This window comes from Stegastes partitus, unplaced genomic scaffold (genome assembly GCF_000690725.1).
Source record: "Stegastes partitus isolate 25-593 unplaced genomic scaffold, Stegastes_partitus-1.0.2 Scaffold1131, whole genome shotgun sequence".
Taxonomy (NCBI): Eukaryota; Metazoa; Chordata; class Actinopteri; family Pomacentridae; genus Stegastes; species Stegastes partitus.
In genome coordinates, this window is record NW_007578862.1 from 219,008 (window position 1) to 238,443 (window position 19,436).

The 19,436-nt window shown below is 40.5% G+C and overlaps 2 protein-coding genes across 2 annotated transcripts; both read left to right on the plus strand.

The window, feature by feature from the left end:
* The first annotated feature begins 3,227 nt into the window (after positions 1–3,227).
* Positions 3,228–9,109, plus strand: LOC103368207 (ADP-ribosylation factor 4-like). The gene is made up of 6 exons (XM_008296493.1): positions 3,228–3,442; positions 4,442–4,522; positions 4,620–4,729; positions 5,685–5,756; positions 7,422–7,547; positions 7,659–9,109. The coding sequence occupies exons 1-6, from the start codon at positions 3,376–3,378 to the stop codon at positions 7,743–7,745; spliced, it is 543 nt and encodes a 180-aa protein (XP_008294715.1). The 5' UTR covers positions 3,228–3,375; the 3' UTR covers positions 7,746–9,109.
* A 3,077-nt stretch (positions 9,110–12,186) lies between these two features.
* On the plus strand, positions 12,187–16,410 carry LOC103368208 (protein tyrosine phosphatase domain-containing protein 1). Its single transcript, XM_008296494.1, has 12 exons — positions 12,187–12,377; positions 12,473–12,553; positions 12,847–12,965; positions 13,755–13,892; positions 14,003–14,274; positions 14,385–14,692; positions 14,792–15,023; positions 15,110–15,226; positions 15,311–15,412; positions 15,535–15,615; positions 15,687–15,797; positions 15,881–16,410. Exons 1-12 carry the CDS (start codon positions 12,187–12,189, stop codon positions 16,001–16,003), a joined length of 1,875 nt encoding a protein of 624 aa, XP_008294716.1. The 3' UTR covers positions 16,004–16,410.
* Positions 16,411–19,436: the final 3,026 nt, after the last annotated feature.

Genomic DNA, 19,436 nt, shown 5'->3' on the forward strand with positions numbered 1-19,436 from the left:
TTTAATGTAGACCACATTGGATCAGGTAAAGACCTAAAACCACAATGGATAATCTATTTTTCTGTATTTTCACAACTCGAATAAAGCTTTCACAAATCAAAAAATGTGTTTTAGAAAACTTTTGGCCTCTATTCTAGTCCAGGTATGTTGTGGTTTTAGCTCTGAACCTGGGCTACATGCAACAAATGCAGTCCGCAGTTCTTATTTTAAAACTTTACACCTAATGTTCCATCCATCCATCATCTATACACCGCTTAATCCTCACTAGGGTCGCTGGAGTCTATCCCAGCTGACTCAGGGTGAAGGCAGGGGACACCTGGACAGGTCACCAGTCTATCACAGGGCTACACTTAGAGACAGACAACCAAGCACACTCACATTCACACCTACGGACAATTTAGAATCACCAATTAACCTCAACATGTTTTTGGACTGAGTGGGAGGAAGCCGGAGAACCCGGAGAGAACCCACGCTGCACGGGGAGAACATGCAAACTCCACGCAGAAAGATCCCGGGTGTCCTCACGAACTGGCGACCTTCTTGCTGTGAGGCAACGATGCTAACCACCGAGCCACCTTGCAGCCCCGAGTCTAGACTAGATAGTGTGTTTTTCATTATCTGGACTAGGTCTAGCGTGGTCTAAAAAAAAATCTCCATAAAAAATTAAATGAATTGATTTGAATTGACATTTTCACAAATAGAACAACGATATCACAGCTTGTGTTTTAAAGACTTTTTAACCTCTCTGGTATCATCTCGTCCATTCTAACCAGTCTTGGCTACAGTATATGGAGCAGTTTTCTTTCTGTAACACATGTTGTGCCAAAAGCTATTTTTATCTCAATCAAACAATCAAAACGTGCAAATACCTGATTTTATGTCTGTGCATAGTAGCGAAACTGTGTCTTTGAGAAACATTAACATTGCACTTGTGACCAAAGTGATATTTGTAGTTTATGGTGCTTTCCGGAGAAACATGTTTATTATATTGACATGATTATTATAGGCATAATAAGGATTTCCCCCAGTGTTCAGGCGACACATGCCCTAGTTTGGATGGTAGTTAATATGATTCACCGAAGGGTTTTATGCATTACAAAGAAATACCATAAAGAAATGATGTCTTTTGCAAATATCCTATTGTTTCCAAAGAAAACACAGGCAAACATTACCTACAAGCTCTCATAATGTTTTTAGGAAAACATTCTTTAAAGTACGTTTTAAGGATATTTAGCATTTCAAATAATGTTTGTATGAATTTAAATGAGAACTAAGAAAGAAAGCGTTTAGGGGATGTTTGGAGGATGCCGACAGATTATGTTACATTATAAAAAAAGGAGAACATTCTCAAAGCAACATTTAGAAAACGTTTTCCAGATGTTGTCCAGGCCTCAGAGGACATATGACATATTAGTTTTCCTGCAATATTCTAAGGATGTTTCGGGGATGAGCAGGTTCTTCTATGAAACATTCCTGCAATGTTACGTGATGAAAAAGGAAGAACGTTCTCGATGCAATGTTCAGAAAACATCTTAAGAATTTTTTATTTTTTTTTAATCTCCTTGGAGATCTTTATCCTGTCCTTAACAAGAACATTCTATAAACTAAAAGAAAACTTCCCACTGAAAACATGACTAGAACTTTGCAGAACTGTCTCAGAACATTTTTAGAATATCAACAACAACATAACTAACTAGGCCCATGTCTTCTGTGGTAAAACAAAACCAAAACAAAACATGTCTGCTCATGTCTTTCATACCATTGACCAACTTTGTAGTAAATGACCTGAAATAAAAATAAAACATTACAGTCTGCCCAGGCAGGTGTAAACTTACTGTCACTATCTTTAGAGAGCAATGTGAAGTTACAGCTATATTGCTACCAAACTGGAAATGGTCTGACTTCCTCATAAGGTAATGTGATGCTTCTGACTCACAGAGCAAAATATCATCACAGGTATCACCGAAATTAAAAGAAAACCTGTCATATCCTGAAAAGACAAGAAAAGAATCATGTTAGCACAAATGTACATTGCTCATTAATAGCAAGCTGTATTGCATTTCTTTTAATATAACTACAATACAATGACCTGCATACAGTCGTCCTCAAATGTATTCATAGCCTCCCATTAAAAAAGAAGAAGAAAAAAACAGCTGTCACTGAAATAAGTTGAAATTTCCAAAAGTAATAATAAATAAAAATGTAATGAAATCATGACATTGCTTTTGAATTGTGGTTCAAGAGAAATATAGAAAACAAACTGTCAATCAGACTTCTACACCTGGTGACAGGTATTTTGATTTTGGCCCAATGCTCATCAGCAAAGTGCTCTGATTTGTCCGGGACAATTTTTTTTATTTTTTAATTATTCTTTTCAACCAAAAATTCAAAAGCAATGTCTTATTTCACTAAATTCTAATTTAACAAATTTTTTATTTATTATTACTTTTTTAGTTTCTACTTATTTGAGTGACTATTGTGAATTTTGCCTTTTCTTTAATGGAAGGGTATGAATACATTTGAGGACGACTTTATATATCATGCAGCAAAATGCATGAAAATAAATAATAACACACACACACAAAAAGCTGGAAAACTACATTTTATGAGAGAAAGATGTCCTTGAAAGCTCTTTATGCATTAAAACAACCAGGTTAGGTACAATCAGAATCAGAAATACCTTATTGATCCCCTCGGGGAAATCGCTTTCAGTTGCAGATGCTTGCTTAAAGAAGTAGAAAGTAAAGGTATATAATAAAATATAAAGTATTAATATGAAAAGTAAAATAAAAAAATAAAATATAACACTAAATAAATATACATTCTTGCTGTTGTAAGTGTATATACAATGTAATATTAATAGTACTACTGCTATCCTGATGGCAGGTACAATTATGCACTTGCTTGATTATTTTATTGTATTTTTTTTTTTATTTCACTTATTTGGAAGAGGACAGTGCATATTAATGAACACATACAGTACAATGGCTTTATATAAATATGCCATATTTAGCTTAAAGCTCCATCCGTAGTCCTCGTTATTAATAAAATAACAAATATATTGTTTCACATTAATCATAATACAAGCTAATGTGCTGTGCATCTACATCCAGCTAATTTAGCTTGTTTCAAAGACAACACAATATTCCAACATGTTCCTGAAAACTACTGTGTCCACTGTCTTCGTGTTGGTGTCGATAAAGTTGATTCAAAGTGGTGACGTCGTGTGTTCCACGTTGGCCCGGACGTGGCAGTCGGCAGCAGGCTGGTGTGGAAATCACAGTAGCCGGACCAGAGTAAACCGCCACACTTTGCTCTCCGTCTGCGGGCTAATATCACCGCTACCGCCACAGATTGACACCTCCACGGCCAGCCATGGGACTCACCATCTCGTCCATCTTCGGCCGACTGTTTGGCAAAAAGCAGATGAGGATTTTGATGGGTGAGTGGCGGCCGCCGTGTTTGGCTAACGGCTTTAGCTTTAGCCGAGGCTCGAGGAGTTGGTAGCAGTTTTTTTTTTTAGCTAGTTTCTGAGGAGCTTTCGTGGTGGTCAAGCTTTAAATTTAATATAATAGGAAACAAGTCGAATTTAAAATACACACACATACACAAAAAAAGCCTTTCAGTGACTATCATTTGAAAAAACTGTGACATTATTAGTTTTTGTTGGTGTTTTTTCCAAAGGAAGTTTGACCCCCCCAAAAAAAAAAAACTCCTGGAAAACGTCGTTGTGTTATTGTCGCTTTTATACTGTCACGTTTAGAGAACATTAACTTTCAGCTCTAACTTCTGTTAACATTTAGACACGTGTTGATAATCTATTTAAAATACATAAATTCTCCTTTGGTTCTGGGTCTTTAAATCCTTATGGAGTTTGTTTTATAGGTTTTTTTTCCGGTGATATCTTGTAGATGACGGTAATGTAGCAAGACCAGCTTTAATAATTGTTCTGACACTTGAGATAATTGGCTTTGTACTGTTTTATGTCCTGTTCTGTGTGATGACTGGACTCTCAGGGCAGCGCTTGTTCTGTTATTTTAGGTTTTACTGCGTCCCCTTGACAGAGTATTTACTTCCTACTTTACAGAATAGCCACTTGTTGATCATTGATCTGAAATATATAACTTGTTAATAGATAATCTGTTGTGGTGTTTGCTGTTTTCCACCTTGCTATTAGGCATTTAACTCCTTATGATGTTAGTTTTTGTCATTGTGCTTCTTGTTTCTGGACAAATACGTAGTGATATGATATGAATGAAGTCCCTACAGTAAGATCAGCTTACGTAATTGTTCTGATAATGTCTCAACAGAGCTGATTTACTTTGTCTTGTACTGTATTTTATGTCGTGTGCTGTGTGATGACTACACCTCCAGGACAACGCCTGTTGTGCAATCTACTGACGTAAATGCTGATTTTGAATCAAAATGTCTTTCCCCACAGTCGGGCTGGATGCTGCAGGAAAAACGACTATCTTGTACAAGCTGAAGCTCGGCGAAATCGTAACCACTATCCCAACCATTGGTAAGAGATTCACCTATTTAAATGTTCAAGTTTGTGGTTCTGTTATTGTTTTATTTGTACATATAGCATCATTAACTGTTTTCTTTCCCCTCTCCAGGTTTTAATGTGGAGACAGTAGAGTATAAAAATATCAGTTTCACTGTTTGGGATGTGGGTGGCCAGGACAAGATCAGACCCCTGTGGAGACACTACTTCCAGAACACACAGGTATGAATGTGTGACTGCTTCAGTGCTGTAGCAGCTTTGGTTTGGTAACGCAGTGTAACCTCATGTTTAGTATAATCATGTGTTCCTGAGCAGCAGTACTGGTTTCAAACTTCTCTACTTAGATCACCAAGTAAAGCTGTTTTTATTTTGACAAACCAGAAGCTATTCAATACAATACTGAACTAAACCAAATTGAATGTGTGGCACAGTTTCAACTTAATGTCAGTCTAATTAATGTGAGTTTGTTTGTTCAAGGATTTTACTGTATATTTGTTAAAGGACCTTCTTTTGTTCTCTTTGGCTGCATTAATACTGTTGATTAAAGTTAATGATTTTACACTCACATTTCTACAAACTAATTCCATAGTGCCTCTTATGTTATTGGATTATAATATGTTAGGATCAGTTAATAAAATACAGTCGTTGCACTTCTTCCATGTTTAAAACTAATGCTGTTGTTAGATCTTGTATCATATAAAACTGGAATATTTTTGTAATTTACACACCAGTAGTCTTCACTAGGGCTGGTCTGAATAGCATTTTCCGTTCTCTAGATATTCTGCCCAATTAATGACGAATATCCCGAATAGTTGGGAGGTGGTGGTGGGGGCGTGCACACAGGTTCCAACGGGCTGGAAGTGGGCGGGGCGCACAGGCAGGATTTGGCTACTAAGACCAGTTTAGGTGCTCAGCTTAGCTGTCACAGTACTGGGTGTGCGCTGACTATTCGGTCCAACAGGGCAGGAGTTAAGTTGGCGTTTTCGCATCACAGTACTGTATCCGTCATCAGTGTTGGCGGCGGGGGATATTCAGAGATCAAAATTAATATCTTGATTCCATCACAGTGAACGAACAGTCGGCTATTCGGGTCCAGCCCCAGTCTACACACAATCCATGTGCATTCATACAGTGTCCTAACAATGATTTCTAATCTCCCGCACTTGTTTTCATTCAGGGTCTCATCTTCGTAGTGGACAGTAACGACAGAGAACGAGTGGCCGAGTCTGCAGAAGAGCTCTCAAAGATGGTAGGTATTTCACATGCTCAGCTCAGCAGAGGCAGCAGTGCGTTATTAGTGTTTATCTATTTGTCCATGCCTCGCCAAAACTTCATTTTGTCAACATATCCAGATAGACTTGGTAATCTTTTGAGTCGGACCTGTTCATATGCAGATTACATGTTTAATCCGTGAAGGTTGAAAGCCTTGTGTAACCATGTTGACTTCTTCTGAGCCATCCAACAATACAAGAACCCAATCCCCTTATAATCCTCATAATTGCCTCGTGGTGCTTCAGTGGTACTGACATATCCCATCATGAGGAAGTGAGTCCTCTGGAATTATCTGCATGTGTAAATATGGTCAGATATCAGTGATGAACAAATGGATTCATGTTCTAAAGCTGGAGTTTAGATATTTATTAGGCTGCAGTGAGATTGTTTAGAGATGATGTCGTGCTGTAGCTTCTCTCTCCAGAAGTGAGCATCCAGTTGACTCCAAATGCTAAAAAAAAAAAAAGGGGGAGGAAGAAGGAAATCTCTGTGTTTCAGAAAAATGTTGAAGTTCACCAAAGAGCACCTCGACACTCTAAAAAATGTTTTGAGGCTGAGGGTGAATTAGTTGGAAAGAACCTACAGCAAAAACATGAGAGTATCATCCAAAAGATGATGTACAGTACAGGAAGCGTTCTGATTTTTCACCATCGTCTTTAGGATAATGTCAGGATTGCTGTCGGTTAAAGATCAAGTGAAGTTGGGTGACGCAGCAGGACAATGAGCCTATTCATTGAAAGTGATCTATTACAGAATTGCTTCACAGAATAAAAGTTGAAATCACTCAGAAACCAGTTTAACCAGTTATTAAATCCTACAGTTCCCAGCGCTATGAACCGCACATTGTGTTAGTTGTGACATAAATGAATATTGGATCACATTTTGTGTGAATTTACCCAAATATAAGGATCTAAGTGCAAAGAAAAATATGTTCTCTGATTGAAATGCTTTTTCACAAGGTTTCAAATGCTAATTCGGGCAAATGTGGATGCAGTTCACACCACAATACGCCGCATCAGTCAGCCGTGGTGCTCTGGTCCATGTCGGCAGAGGAGCTCAGTGGGGGCAGATTAGACATTATTGAAGCAGAAAGAAAGCATGAATAGGCCCTAAATTTGTGTGACAGTGGACATGATTGCTCTGAATTATTTACCAGTTCTAATAGTCTGATGTAATTATTTTGGCTTGCAATTGTTTCATGTGTTTATTTTTTGTTTTAGTGCTGTTGACCAGCAAAGCCTTCAGGTTTTTCTTTTTTTTTTAAAGTGTATAAACCTGTTTTGCAAAATCGCATTTTGCTACATTGACTCCTTATGCTTTGGATGTTTTTAAAAATCCAGAATAACGGAATGATTTTATGTTTCTATTGAGGTTTTTTTTGGCCCGTTTTTGCCTTTATGTGACCAAAGACCATGAAAAGATGAAAGGCAACGACAAAGATCCTCAGCAGGACTTAAACCACAGTATTTATTTACATCCTTGAAGGCTGTATGTTTCTCAGACATAGTTTTTTTTTCTAAATCATTAATAACACATTTATTCATGTGATCTTAGAAATCCCCTTCTACACTCAGGACAAGTATCTTTGCTCTGTCTTTTGGTCTAACATCATATCTCCCATCTCTCTTTTCTGCCCCTCTAGTTGCTGGAAGATGAGCTGAAAGACGCCGTTTTGCTGGTGTTTGCTAACAAACAGGATCTTCCTAATGCCTTAACAGTCAGTGAACTGACAGAAAAGCTCGGCCTACAAGCCCTCCGCAACAAAACTGTGAGTAGCTTGAAATGAATCCAACTCCATTCACCCGAGTAACAATCAAACCTGTAAGGATGCGTTTCATATCACCCTGACCTGTTTGCCCTGTCGTCTCTGACCCCACAGTGGTACATCGAGTCTACCTGCGCCACCCAGGGCACTGGGCTGTATGAAGGACTTGACTGGCTATCCAAAGAATTGTCCAAGAACTAATGAAGGATCGGCGTTACAGAAGAAAGAGAGAGCGAGAACACCCCCGGACAGGAGAGAAGGCACAGACATTCGATGCAGACACAAAACGTCTTCCAGCACCAATGTTCACTAAAAGGACACGGCTGGTGGACGACTTAATCATCTTTTGGAAAAATTAACATGTCGGTTTTTTTTCTTATATAATCAATACCAATACTTTATTATCTCTTGACATCATCTCTATTTTTCTCCTTTCGTTCCAAACCTCTCACATGAGTTGTAATCACACATTCGGTTTCATGATGAGCAAATGAGCTGTTGGAGGAAAATTTCAGAATAACGGGAGTTGTTTTTCCACTTGACACCCTGGCTCTTGTCTAGGCAGCAGTAATCAACTTCTTGTATAATTGCCAGACTTACTTGTAGTCTTTCTGTGGCCCAGGTTGGGAGGCGAGGGTGGGGGGTTGGGGGAGGAATGACAATATAACCCCAGAGCTTTGGTGAAGGACAATTTGCAGGCTGCCACAAGCTGTTAATCTCCAGAGGCCCTTGTGGATATTTGACTCCCTCACAGACCTGACCCTTTGCTCTTCACTGCTATGTCCTCAATTTCATGCCAACTCATTTTGTAAAGGCCCGTGGCTTGTAGAATGAGATGGAGAAGGATTGCAGTGATTTCGTTTAGTAGCGTGGAATCACATGGATCCAAAAAAGGAAACGGTGTGCCTTCTGGTCCCCTTTTTTTTTTTTTTGCACAAATCAGAGTAATGCTATCAAATTCTTAGGTCATGCTCCCCTCCTAAGACGCTTCCGTGACTTTATGCTTTTGCAAGGCCAAATTATGCAACAAGACTCTTCCTTTTTGTGCTACGTTGGATGGTGCGGTGCGGCGGTACCACACCGGTGTGAATATAGATCGCTTCTTTGCCACTTGACTTTACGATCAGCTGGGATTTTTTTGTCCCGTTTGAACATTTGTGAATTTGCCTTCATTCATTTTGCCTCCTTTTTCTTTTAATAATCACTATGAAAAAAAGGGATTTACATAAAATTCTACCAACTAAACGTAAAAGAAGGAAGGAAGTGTCTTCTCAGTGTTGACATATGGCCAGCGCCATTGCGACACAGTAAAGTAGCATGTTTTTGTTGGGTTTTGTTGTTTTGTTTTGCCTTCTTTTTTTTTTTGGCAGCACGTAGTGTTTACAAGTTTGTTGTACTGTCTGGCAAATACTGTATTATGTGCTTAATTATTCTACCCCACTTGAAACACATAACATACATTCCAACCTATGCTTTCAGATGCAGGAGCTGACACGCTTCGAAAATATTCTCTAACAATATTTTACAAAAAAAAGGCTCTGAATAAAGCTAGTGTTAAAAAAAAAGGAAGTGTTTTGGACTCCACTTATTGTCGAGAACAGTCGATTTTATTTGTTTTTATAAAGGGTCTAATTCGGTGATGCTTTCTTCATTTTCAGATTTAGTTTTTTAACTCCCTAAAACATCGAACTGGCATTCTTTGTGGCTTTTAAGGGGAAGTGAAGTCGTTGCAAACAGATCTTGTTCTCTGTCTTCTGTCTCTGATTTCGTATAAGTATTTCAAAACCACTTCCTCCCACATCTTGTTGAAGCTCAAGTATGATTTATCTTCACAGAAAGCTACCTCTGTGTGTTGTGAATAGCACGGACATGTAAGCAGGTTCATTGTTAAATAATGTCATGAAGAGGTTAAAGGAGATGATAAATCTTTACTAGTGCAGAGCTGTAGACTGCATTAAAATCACTGCTTTGCGTAAGATACTGATCACACATTGCGGCTGCCTTTGTTCTTACCGCTACTGATATTAGATGGCACCTTAGAGATAAAGGCAGACAGAGCGTGCTAGCATGATAAGCTAAATGTGTAATTCTGTTAAGTTGCACCAAACGAAAGGCAGAGGGGCTTTTCTATGCCCTTTGCCTACATAAACAGCCATATTTGCCTGCAAACGAGTTACATTAAAGTTAAGCGAATACAGTGTTGCTGTGCCGTTACACTGAAGTCTCTAAAGCAACATCTGGAGTGGTTTTTAGAAAGAAGTGTGGTTTAAAGATGAAGTTAAAATTGAGCTCCTTGGACACAATCACCAAGATACGTTCAAAGAGAAGCACACTGCCGTCAAGCTTAGAAATGTTGGGCTTTGGGGTTGTGTGGCAGCCAATGGCACACAAAACTCCACTAAATGCAACTAAACCGAAAGTGAAATCAGGCTGCTTTTTACGATGGGACAAAGCCTCATTTGGAGAAAACCGTCAGAACAACATGTAAACTAAAGCGTGTTTCCATCCCGTCCAGTTATGCGACTCCTGGATCGGAGATGTAAACAGCTGATACAGATCTGCAAACATCTCATCCATGAAGTAGAACATTTACACCATTCACCAGCAACTAGGTCAAGAAGGGCAAGGTGAAGGTTTTGGAAAGTCCCCTCACAGCCCTCTGACATCAAAGATAATCATATAATGTAAATGCTGCAGAGACCACATTTCTTTTCAATTTGTCAAGGTCACCCCTGTCCCTGGTTTCACTGAATTAGCAGTATAATTAAACAAATCATGTCCACAGTATCACCCGTGGACTGAGGGTATTGTATCCAACATGTGGTACGCTAATAATATTTTAATCAGGAGACGGGATCACAGACAGAGGGCTAATAGGCGCAATCACCTCATGGCTTCATAATCATCATGCTGTTCCTATTGCTGCACTGCAGGGGGAGATATTAGCAGAGACATGAGGTGATTCGCAACAGTTCAGCAGGAATTAGGCTTATGACATGTAGCAGTTATCTTTCCAGATGAAGACATTCTGGTGACTTTATGAAGCCAGATTTTTAGTTTTTTACAAAATGTGTCTTCAAGAGGCGTCACTTCAACCGCTGACAGCTGCTCGTCAACAGTAGAGCTGCTTTGTTTTGACATGAGACCAGGTTACATTATATTGTTATTACAGGGGAAGCACAAATCCTATTGTCGCTTGTTAACAGCAGTGACATTAACAACAATGCATGTATGTCGCCTCACTGGTGGCCGGGTAATTAGGACATACACAGTGTTTACAGATGAAGGTATAAGCATTATATAATTGGCTTGCTACTATGCATGAGAGTGTGCTGTAATGTATTTATGACAGCTAATCAGGCTTAGTGGAGCTGGGTCATCACACAGTTCTGTGAGTGTGTGGATCCAGGGTGTATCAGGACAGAGGAGCACATGTGTGTTCTGCTCCGTCGAACTGATTTTTTTCACCATATTCCGCAGTTTGAAAGTGTGAATATACATTAAATGGGATTACCAGCTTCACTGTCCAACGCGATCAAACAGGTACGCTTCAGATTTGATTGCAGTTTATTATATAGAATGTTGTAAATCTGTAGCATTCTGAATCTTTTGCGGTTGTTTTTTAATATTCTTAACAGCCAGGAGTGGATGTAGAGAAATATTAATGGGGTGCAAAGGGGTGGCATATGTGTGTATGTGTATAGCATATATTTAAGTTAATCCTCATTAGGGTTGCGGCGCGGGAGTGGGTGAAAGCAGGGGACACGATGCTAGATATGTTAAAAATGTTTCTTAAATTTAACGACTTAAATGTCTCCTTTATGCACTGTTTTGGGAAATATGTGTTTGTGTGATCTATGCTTATGTTAGACCTGTCACAATGACTACACTATCAACACATCTCGAACAGAGTCAAGATACCAATCAATTTGATTTATTGTTTTAGGTTTGTGGTTTGATGTTCTTTATCTGGGACATTCTTTTTCACACTATAATTCCAATATCTGGGTATTCTTAAGAATTAAGGGCCTACTTATGATCTTAAAATTAAAAGATGGACGACATCAGATAATATTTTGTCCAAAAAGGTTAATTATTGTGACAGGTGTATTTCGTACTCAGACGTATAAAGCAATATTCATACCATGTGGACCAGCTGTACAAGAGATGACAGCATCAGACCTCTCATTTCCCTTTCACTGTTCGAGCTCTGCAGGCATTTCTTTCACCTTCCTCTCTTCTCCATCTCCTCTCTATGATGTTCTCCCTCCTCTTCCTCCTCCATCTCCTCTCTGTGATGCTCTCCCTGCTCTCTTTTTTTAGGCTGGAAAAAGCTGATGATGGTACCCTTCCTCTTCATTCTTTATTGTCGCCTACAAGATTCACACTGACTTAACTATGTTTTTCCTTTGACAGTCATCATTACTAACTATGATACGATCCTACACTATTTAAAACTTCAAGAGGTACGCAAACTGAACGGTAGCATAGCAAGGAGGATTACTGCAAAAAGCAATAGCACACATTAAGCTGCATCTTTATGAAGACGAGATGACATGAGGATGTCAGCCGGTCCAATTGGGGCGCACTCCTGTACACTGTGATAACAAAGGTTGATCCTGGGGGTTTCCACTTGTGCAGGATGATGCCGACGTTGACCCCTCACATATCAGTTCCGCGGCCCTCCTACTCCCAGGCCAGGGAGAACCTGGTGAAAGCCATCCCACCCAAGCTGCTCTGTCTGCTGGCCTGTGGAGGAATAGACTGCCGCTATGAGGGACCAGACTGCTGGAAACTCAACCAACAAGAAATCCGAGGCCTTTTCTCCTCCTGGTGAGAGTATTTAACTGCAGTCTCGTAAATGTTGCTGTGTTCGAGCTAACGCTGTAAGAAGTACTTTACTGAGCATGAACGTTTTCCTATCCCAGGGTGACCGACGATATAATCGCTATGTCACGACCATCCAATCATCTAATTGAGAAGTACAACATCATAGATCAATTTCAAAGGTAACCACTGGTCATTGTTATTCTCCTGTGCAGAGGTTGTAGGAATTATGAGCTTTCTCAAAAGGTTTTAACAAAATTAGGACACTTTATAGTGCAACCGGCTGCATAGATAATTATTTCAAATACAGACGAATTAGGTTGTTACTGTGATCAGTTAAAATGAGAATAAAGCATCTAACAGCATTGCTTTAAATGACACCTACCAGTAATATTCTCAAATGTTACGTCTTCAATGAGAAGCATGTAAATTGGGAAACAGTGACGGTGTTCATGATTGTGACTTTTCCTCCGAGGTTAAACATCAGATCGATCATCAACATGCAGCTCCCAGGAGAGCACGCTCACTGTGGACCTCCTCTGGACCCTGGAAGTGGTTTCACCTACTCTCCACAGATCTTCATGGACAACGACAGTGAGATCTTGATACACTGAATGTGAAACAGATTTCATTTCATTTCAGAACAAAATATTAACCCGTTTAAATCCACGAGCAGTTTCTGGGTCCATGTCACATTTTGACATTTTGTCTTCTGTGCAGTATGACGGAGTTATAATAAGAGTCATAATAACAGTCATAAATCATTGTTAAAAAGTTAAAAATGCAAAAATTTCCTTTCATTTCTTATTTCTTTTACAAAAAAACGTAATCAGCATGTGCATTATTTTCCAAGTGCCTATATGTTTTACATATTGTAGAAATGTTAGTCCTTATTTTTTTATTTGTTTCCATACTTTTCTTCTATCTGCTCTGTGTGAGCACAACCTGCAGTTTATTCGAGTTCAGCTGAGAAAATGTTTGGACACAGCTGAGCCACTAGTGATCACAGAAAATGTGTTTTTACACAATCCTGTTTGTGCAAACTGTTTATTTTTTGATTTGATTTAGGAGTTTTTGATTGAATATTGCAATTTTAAGCTTCGAGCGGGTTAATTTTCCTGCTGGAACTGCACATCACATACATTTTTACAGCTTCTGGCTCTGCTAAATGGTGTCATTTTCTTTTCTTTTTTTTTTTTTTAAAAAAAAGACAAGATGCCTTCCAAACCTGCCGGCTGGTTCTGGGGTTCAGAGGGTTAGACTAGCACTGATTATCTTTGGTAAAGCTGTAGCAAGTCTGTGTAAACTCAGGCAAAGCATTTTAATTTACATTAAGCTACAAAAGGCATCACTGTTGTCACATGTGCATTTTTTTTTTTGCAGTTTACTTTTACAACTTTGGGATGCCGGATTTTGGAGTGTCGTCTCTTGTCGGTGTAATTGACGCGGTGAAGGTTCTGGCCTTTGCAGTGAAGGAAGGAAGAGTGGCTGTGCACTGCCACGCAGGCCTCGGCAGGACAGGTAGGATCAAAGACACATACTGTATTTACTGTTCAGGTAATAATTGTGTGTGTCAGCCTGTGCACACTTGCGGATTCTCACTGTGTTTCTCCGTGTCTCTGCTGTGTCAGGCGTCCTGATAGCCTGTTACTTGATCTACACCCTGCGCATCAGCCCCAGTGAGGCCGTCCACTACGTGCGGATTAAAAGGCCTCGTTCCATCCAAACTCGAGCACAGATCAGTCAGGTGTTCGACTTTGCTCGCCTACTTGGCACGCAGCTGGCCCAGTACCCAGACCTCAGCCTGCGGCACGGAGCCCCCTTCACCCTGCAGCACTACCTAAACCGACAAGCGCTACTGCTGCACGGCCAGGAGGCACGCAATCTAAGACATACACCCAAGGTCAGGACTACATTACACTGCATTAATCATGAACATACCTCACAGTACCGTATAACAATTAACCTTCTCCTGTTGGTCTCCTGTTGGTCTCCTGTTGCTCGTGTCATCAGGTGGTGTACCTCCTGTGTGTGAGACTCTCCTGCTTAGCCCTGGGTCTCCCTTCTCCACCAGAGGTCCACGCTGAGCTGGACAAAAGGTCAGCCCTGAGGGACCTGGGCAGGGCTGTGAGAGAGACCCTGGTGGCCAAACAGTACTTGCCGTTGCTGAGAGACGGTCGTAAGAGCTCGTGGGCGGGCTCCGGGTCGGTGTCCTCCTGGGACGAGCCGCTGGGGTTCTTAGAGAGGAAAAGAGAGGTTTTGCTGGACAAACGCAGCTACAGTGAATCTGACCTCAGCAAGATCACAGTAAATGAGGTGAAGTCTCACATTATGCAACCAAAATGTCACAAAGGTTCTTAACTTCTCCAGTAGAATCACTTCACTTTGTGGCATTCTTTCCTGAAGGACCTGGAGCTGAGTCCATACTGCACCGCAGCACTTGGAAATGAGAAACACTGGTGCGTACAAGACCTGATTCAAACTGATCTGAGGCCAGCTAGTCCGGTGCTTTCATCAGGGCATCAGACTACCAAGAAGGACTCTCATACACTGAATATCCCAACGTCTGGCATGAGAACAAGCAGCAGCTGTGCTAAGAGATTCAAGTGCACAGCGAAGAAGACACTTCCCAAACACAACTCCAACATGGAGGTAACCTCTTGTTGTTAAAAAAGCTAGCTGATAAAGAAGCTTTTACTGTGAGTGTTTTAAAACGTTCTTACCTCTATCACATAAAGTTGTGCAGAAATCCACACAATCCAGGCCCAACCTCGATGGCACGTCCTGTTGCTAAAGCGATGGCGGAACAGCGTCCTCCAGGGGAACTCATTCTGCAACGGTCGGCTCTGCTGCAGGTAAAACGTAACAAAGCACTGGAATGAACCTGGTTTGACATGTCGATTCATGTTAACGCCACTGAATAAACACCTTGTTAACAGGAGGAACTGAACAGCAGCGACTGTGGCTGGGCTCTGCTGGTCACTGAGTCGGATCCTCAGGTTCTCTGTTGTCTCTTGTGGACCTGGCTGGAGAAGTTGAGGGTCAGTCGCATCAAGCATAATGCTCAGATTGTCCCAGAATTGTGCATATTGATTTGTAGAATTTCAGTTTTAACCTCCTGTACACGGTAAACATTTCCTCTTTATCTGATTTCTCCATCCAGGAGCCTGTTCTGAGTGCTGAGGATATAGAAAAGCTGAGTGCTGGAGCGAGCAACCGGAAGACTCTCAGTGTGCTGAAGAAGGTAAGAAAACAAAAACATCAACTTTGTCTCTTCAGCACTCTGTATTTTAAATGTTAATTACTTTATTCCAGCCACAGCGACACACCATCTACTGTCTGCTGAGCTGTGTGAACACAGTGACCGGCCTGTGTCCACACAGAGAGGATGCAGCGCTCCAACGGCTGATGCGGGCACTGACGAGGGTAAAACACTGTGGAAATGCAGGAAATAAACTGTGTTAGCGTAAACGCGAAGGCCTCATACAGGTTTTTTTGCTACCCAACAGCGCCCTCAAGAGGACCTAGGACGTCTTGCACCTTTGATGAAAGTCTTGAAGGCCAGTTTGAGAGAAACCTTCCACAACTACAGATACCTTGCGAGGGCCTGCAGCACCAACGCTACACTTTGAAGAGTCCACATCATAACAAAATGTAGTCGAGAACATTTTTTATCTTTACACCCAAAAACAAAATGCAGAAGAGGCTTTTTTTCACCAAAGACATTTTGACATGTCACACGCACAGCTGCAAACACTAAAATAAAAACCATCCGTCCTGTTGTTGTGCATGATAACACTCATACCACACATGGGACACTTAAACAGACCAGAGTTAATGATAATGCTATTCGTATAGCACCTCGTAGCATCTGTTGTTTTCCTGCTATGACAAGTTAAAATTTCTGCCGTGAAAAATTCTGAGGATTTGTTTTTTTTTCCCCCCTCGCGCAGCCTCAGGCAAGATTTTGTCTCACTTCACATCCTGTCGTTATTCATCTTCCCCCTTTTTAAAACATGACAAAAATAAAATAGATGTGTATTCAACACCAGCTGTCTGCATGTTTTTTTTTTGGATATAGAAAATAAATTGCCAACTATGAACTTCCCTCCAGTCTATTCAGTTTTAACTGCTCCCTCGGGCACTTAAATATTATGTTTGTGATGCTTTTGTTGACACTTTTACACACTACCAACGCCCACAGAGGGAAATTAATAGAGTGGAAATGAGTCAATCTCTTAAAAATGATGATTTCTAGTAGATGCAGTGTTTTGGGTAAAGTCTTAGGCTGTGTAAGGTCTCTTTTTTTTCTTTTAAACATGTTTTGCGCTTTATGAAGAGTTAATTATTTGTGTTTACAGTGAATTCCCCCCTTATACCCCAACCCCAGACATGATCTATCAGTTAGTAGTCGAGCTGGGTGCAGCGACTCCAGCAGGAAACCTAATTTTTCAGTGCCATGGCCAGTCCTGGAAAGCGTCCTGGATCTTTTGTTAAACTGTAATGAAATAACTCAATGGAAACAAAGCCTCCGAGTTAGAATCCTATCGCGACCTTGCTGCAGTGTTTACTGTATTACATTTTGTATCGGCTTTAAACGGCACACAAACTGCTGTACCGGAGCACAAAGCGGGTCAAGTCCAAACACCGTGTCCGCAGCGTGACCCCGTGACTGGTTACAGTATTTCATACCCAATAAATCATTTACAACATCTGCATAATGCATTTTATGTATTCACATTTTCCGAGTTCCTGCACAGTTCACACACACAAATTCATACTCCACATATTATTGTGTATGCCTGTCAAAGAGTCGTCTCCATGGCAACGTTGTCATAGTGAAGCTGACAAATCTAAACAATCTGTGTCTGGGTTCAGTCCACATGCTGAGTTCAAGGGAGTCTGACACCGACACTCGCTGCAGGATTGGAGCTTTAATATGGTAAAAATCGTTTGTCTTTATATTTTTCAAGTCAGTAACTGAACTAAAGTGAGAGCAGCCAGAGTTTGTGTGCGCCTGGTGGACATCTTGTGGTTTGGTTACAGACTGATCTGTGTATGTGATGCACATGTTTACTGATTTTGGTGTGTAGCAATAGTTTCAGTTCCCAAATGACCAGTATACACCAGGCCTCTGTCGTAGCACCAAAAATATACTTTTGAGGATTGTAAAAGCGTAACTCATTGAAATGGCGTGTTCTTGTTTTCACAAATCCATTGAGCTCAGTCAGTGTTGATTTAAAAAGGGAGTTTTTTTCCCCACTTTTAAAGACATTTTCCACCAAAGTTTGTTCATTTTTAACAAAACTTTACAGCTGAAGTGATATCCTATTCTTCAAAGTCTAATGCTGTGGTTGTTCAGTAAATGCTGCCTTTTGTAGCAACATTACACTCCTAGTGCGAGAGAACAGTGGTGGAATGTAACTAAATACATTTACTCAAGTACTGCACAAATCTGAGGTACTTGTACTGTACTTTTTATAGTTTAGCCATTTGATACAACTATATCCTTCTGCTCCACTACATCTCAGAACAAATAACATACTTCATATATATAAGAATATAATGCATTGCTGTAGAGTTAAACAATCCAAGAGCATAGAGTACGAGATGGAAAACCTTTCAAGTCTACAGTAAGAAGTACTGGGTTGTTTCTTTAGACACATATTTAGATTGATTATGTTGAATTATAATTCTGGGGTAACATAGAAACACTGTTCACCCCGCTGTTGGGTAGCTCTTGCTGGGTCAATGGGTTTGTCAGCAGTTCAACAGCTGGTTGGGTTACTCTGATCCAGCTCCCTGGTTCATATATTTTCCCGTTCATCCGTTATCGAACCTCCTTTTTTGGTCTGAGATTCGCACAACTCACAGTGCATGTACTTTATGGAGGTTCATATAAATATTTACATATATTTTTAAAACGCTGTGGTAACATCATCATCTTCAGGAGACAGCGAGGGTGAAAGATTTGAGTGTCTTGTCTATCCCAGACATTCATTCCAGACAATATCAGAACAATAAATGGCGGCGATCGGTTGCGATTTGGACATACCACACCAACACAGAGTCCGATCGGAGACGACGCCGGCAGTTAGAGAGAAGGAAGCGGTACGAACGTAAACAAAGGAAGAGGAAGAGAGCCGGGCTCCATGCTAGGCTAAAGGCTAACCCCTCCAGACCAGCAGGACCGTCCTCCTGCTATCCAATGTCCTCTCCCTCCACAACAAGCTGGATCTTTGCTGAGAGAAACCTGCAGAGAATGTACACATTAATGCAGCAGGAATAGTGAACCAAAAACATCACACATCATGATTAAACACTGACAAGGACCATTTTACTGTTGATACCTAAAGTACCTTTTGCTGATAATACTTACATACTTTTATAATAGAGCATTTTCAGTGTAATAATAATACTTTTATTCTCCTAAAGGATCTGAATATATCTTCCATCACTGCTAAGAAGGCGTCCAGAATGGTAGACTGTATACAGCAATAGTAATCTAAACAGTATTAAAAGTTTAAGATGACTGCATGTACGTGTGTGTGTGTGTCTGTATTTGCATGCATGTGTGTGTTTTGTGTATCTCGGTCATTCGCTGTCCATCAGGTTGTGATATGCAGGTTTCACCACTGGCAGCTAGATGTGCCCCGTCTCCTCAGTGGAGTATTTTTTAATTTTAAGGGGTCATGTACCTCTTTAAAGTCTGAGTTTACTGAGATATTGAAGGAATTGTGTCTGTGCCTCAACTTGCCTCTCTTTGTTTTTTTTCAAAAGCATTCCTGGTCAGGCCTGCAAATGTTTAACGGACCTGCTGGTCGACTGTAGGTTACCGTGCCAGTGTGAAGTTCTGATTTACTGAGGGGTGGAAAAACAGGTTTTCTATGACATATTGTGGGAGAAATCTAGCATGATATAGTGGTTCCTCTCTGAAAACTTTGTTATTTTTTTTCAAATGGCTGTGGGTCATTTGAAGGTCAGTAAACAGCAAACTGCTTCCCCTGTCATTTTATCCAAAATTGGTCAATTACCGTTTGACAAACCCTAAACATAACCATGTCT

Bases quoted from the DNA above. Each gene is read 5' to 3' on its own strand.
- LOC103368207 (XM_008296493.1), top strand. From the start codon at position 3,376: ATGGGACTCACCATCTCGTCCATCTTCGGCCGACTGTTTGGCAAAAAG. The intron at 3,443-4,441 runs GTGAGTGGCGGC...CTTTCCCCACAG, and splicing joins GCAGATGAGGATTTTGATGG to TCGGGCTGGATGCTGCAGGA. The intron at 5,757-7,421 runs GTAGGTATTTCA...CTGCCCCTCTAG, and splicing joins CAGAAGAGCTCTCAAAGATG to TTGCTGGAAGATGAGCTGAA.
- LOC103368208 (XM_008296494.1), top strand. From the start codon at position 12,187: ATGATGCCGACGTTGACCCCTCACATATCAGTTCCGCGGCCCTCCTAC. The intron at 14,693-14,791 runs GTCTCACATTAT...CCTGGAGCTGAG, and splicing joins ATCACAGTAAATGAGGTGAA to TCCATACTGCACCGCAGCAC. The intron at 15,413-15,534 runs GTCAGTCGCATC...TTCTCCATCCAG, and splicing joins CCTGGCTGGAGAAGTTGAGG to GAGCCTGTTCTGAGTGCTGA.